The 1930-nt window shown below is 42.9% G+C and overlaps 1 protein-coding gene across 1 annotated transcript; it reads right to left on the minus strand.

The window, feature by feature from the left end:
• Window positions 1–621: 621 nt before the first annotated feature.
• Window positions 622–1563, minus strand: LOC122060811 (malonyl-coenzyme:anthocyanin 5-O-glucoside-6'''-O-malonyltransferase-like). Its single transcript, XM_042623910.1, has 2 exons — window positions 1218–1563; window positions 622–812 (listed from the first exon to the last, which is right to left on the minus strand). Exons 1-2 carry the CDS (start codon window positions 1561–1563, stop codon window positions 622–624), a joined length of 537 nt encoding a protein of 178 aa, XP_042479844.1.
• Between the last annotated feature and the right edge of the window lie 367 nt (window positions 1564–1930).

A 1930-nucleotide genomic window follows, 5' to 3' on the forward strand; every position in this document is an offset into this window, starting at 1 on the left:
ACAAAAGAACCTAAGTAGATAATCCTTTGAGGTGAGTTCATATAACCATTAACCTCCATGATCTGATCCAGACAATTCTGGATTAGTATCAAAATAGTATTGACCTTAACTGATCCCATGATCATTCTCAAGTTTTAGACCCTTGACAAAGAGTGAAATTTCACTTCTCGTATGAGGAGCTGAGCTGGACTAGGAGGTATATCTCTCCTAGGATCCGACCTGATCATGAACTGGTACTGACATTCATTAGAGACTGACATGGTCCAACAAACTTGAAGGGCCAAGGGCATACAATAATGGTAAGGGTGCAACAATAACAATTCGACCTGATACCAGCTAAATGGCAAGGGTGCAAAATAAACCAAAATTGCCCCAAAGCTTTTAGTGAAAAGTCAAGAAAGCAACATCCGGTTTAGAGATGGAAGCAAGTCATAAAGAATGCAATGCATTTTCTCATCTTTGATTACCATCAGCAGCAAAAATTAATCAGCAACTACAAAAAGAAAGTCTAATCAATCAATCTGAGAATCCAAAACAAGGTCTTCCAAGCGCATCCACTTGAACCTCCTCTTGAACAAACAGAGGGAAGGTATAAAATGCTATGTCAGAGCATCAAGCCCATCAACCAACACAGAAATAAAGCCATGCATCCATCTCCTCTCTATTGAGAACCAAATCAAACTCAATTCCACCATCTACATTGGAGCTATCTTTCAAACACATGGCTCCTGTTCTATCAATGGATGTCACCTCCACCTTCTTTGGCCTTCCAAACCCAAAATCTGTCTTGTAATTCCCAAACTGTGGTGACCCTGCACCTACCAAAACTGGATAGGTGGCATATCCATCAAGCCTGAAACACACTGTGCCATGCCTCTCAAAATTCCTTTGTGCATCTCATGAACTTCATCTCCTATCAATTGTGCTGCCAAACCTATTCCCCCTCTCATCAGATCGGTCTTATTAGCAATTACCACATAATGTCTGACACAATTACCCAAGTATGCTTCTGGGAATGGAGGGTCCAGCCAAGCCCTGCAGTCGACGCTAAGCACAAAAAGAGTCATGTTGTTAGTGTTGGATCCGCCCACTTTTGCTTCTGCTTTAAGCAAACAAATCCATGTGTAAGCGCATATCGCCACCAATCTGGATGGAGGATTAATTGATCTTGTTTGTGTTTGTTCATCGAGCGAACACCCATTCCTTGAATCTCTTACCACTTGCTTCATTTAACTGGAACGTAGCTCGAACCATGTTGGGTTGGAGTTCCACATCCATCATTCTTAATATTCGATTTCTAGATACTGATTCGGAACCCATGAATCCATCTAACTTGTCTAAGAACATCTTTAACATGTCATCTTGTTCCTTGATCATAGTCCTGTCCAAGATTGGTAGGGATTGATCAGGTGAGAGAGATCCAAATCCAGCTCCTAACTTGGAGATCGAAGCCCATGTCCTCATGAAGTGGGTGAATCCTCTTCCATCACAAGCCGAATGGTGACGTGTCAACCCAATACAGATTCCAGTATATGGGAAGACAGTAACTTGAATTGCTAACATCGTAGAGTAGGTCCAGATGTAGGCAAGTGAGGCACCAGTGGGCATGATTCTATGGCGTCTTTTAGGTGGTTGGAAGAGAGATGATAGAAATCGGCATCCGATTCAGCAACACTGAACGAGACCGAGTCTCCTTTAGTGTAACAGATCATGGGCTGGTTGGGTTCATGAGGCCAAGAGAGATTTCCTGCTAAAGGGTAGAAGTGGATGAGGGTGGAAGAGACTGAGTGTTTGAGCTAAGGAGAGAGTGAGTGAATTGAGATATTGGGTAGGGGAAGTCATAGAAATATAGAAATTCCACTGGTGGTAAGTGATAACCAAACTACATCGAAGTAGGTAAGAGGGACAGCGGTGTCAGTCCGGGCAGCGG

This window comes from Macadamia integrifolia, chromosome 14 (genome assembly GCF_013358625.1).
Source record: "Macadamia integrifolia cultivar HAES 741 chromosome 14, SCU_Mint_v3, whole genome shotgun sequence".
Lineage (NCBI taxonomy): Eukaryota > Viridiplantae > Streptophyta > Magnoliopsida > Proteales > Proteaceae > Macadamia > Macadamia integrifolia.

Coding starts and splice junctions, on each gene's coding strand:
- LOC122060811 (XM_042623910.1), bottom strand. CDS start 1,563: ATGTTAGCAATTCAAGTTACTGTCTTCCCATATACTGGAATCTGTATT. Junction 813..1,217: donor CCAGTTAAATGAAGCAAGTG/GTAAGAGATTCA, acceptor TGGTAGGTGCAG/GGTCACCACAGTTTGGGAAT.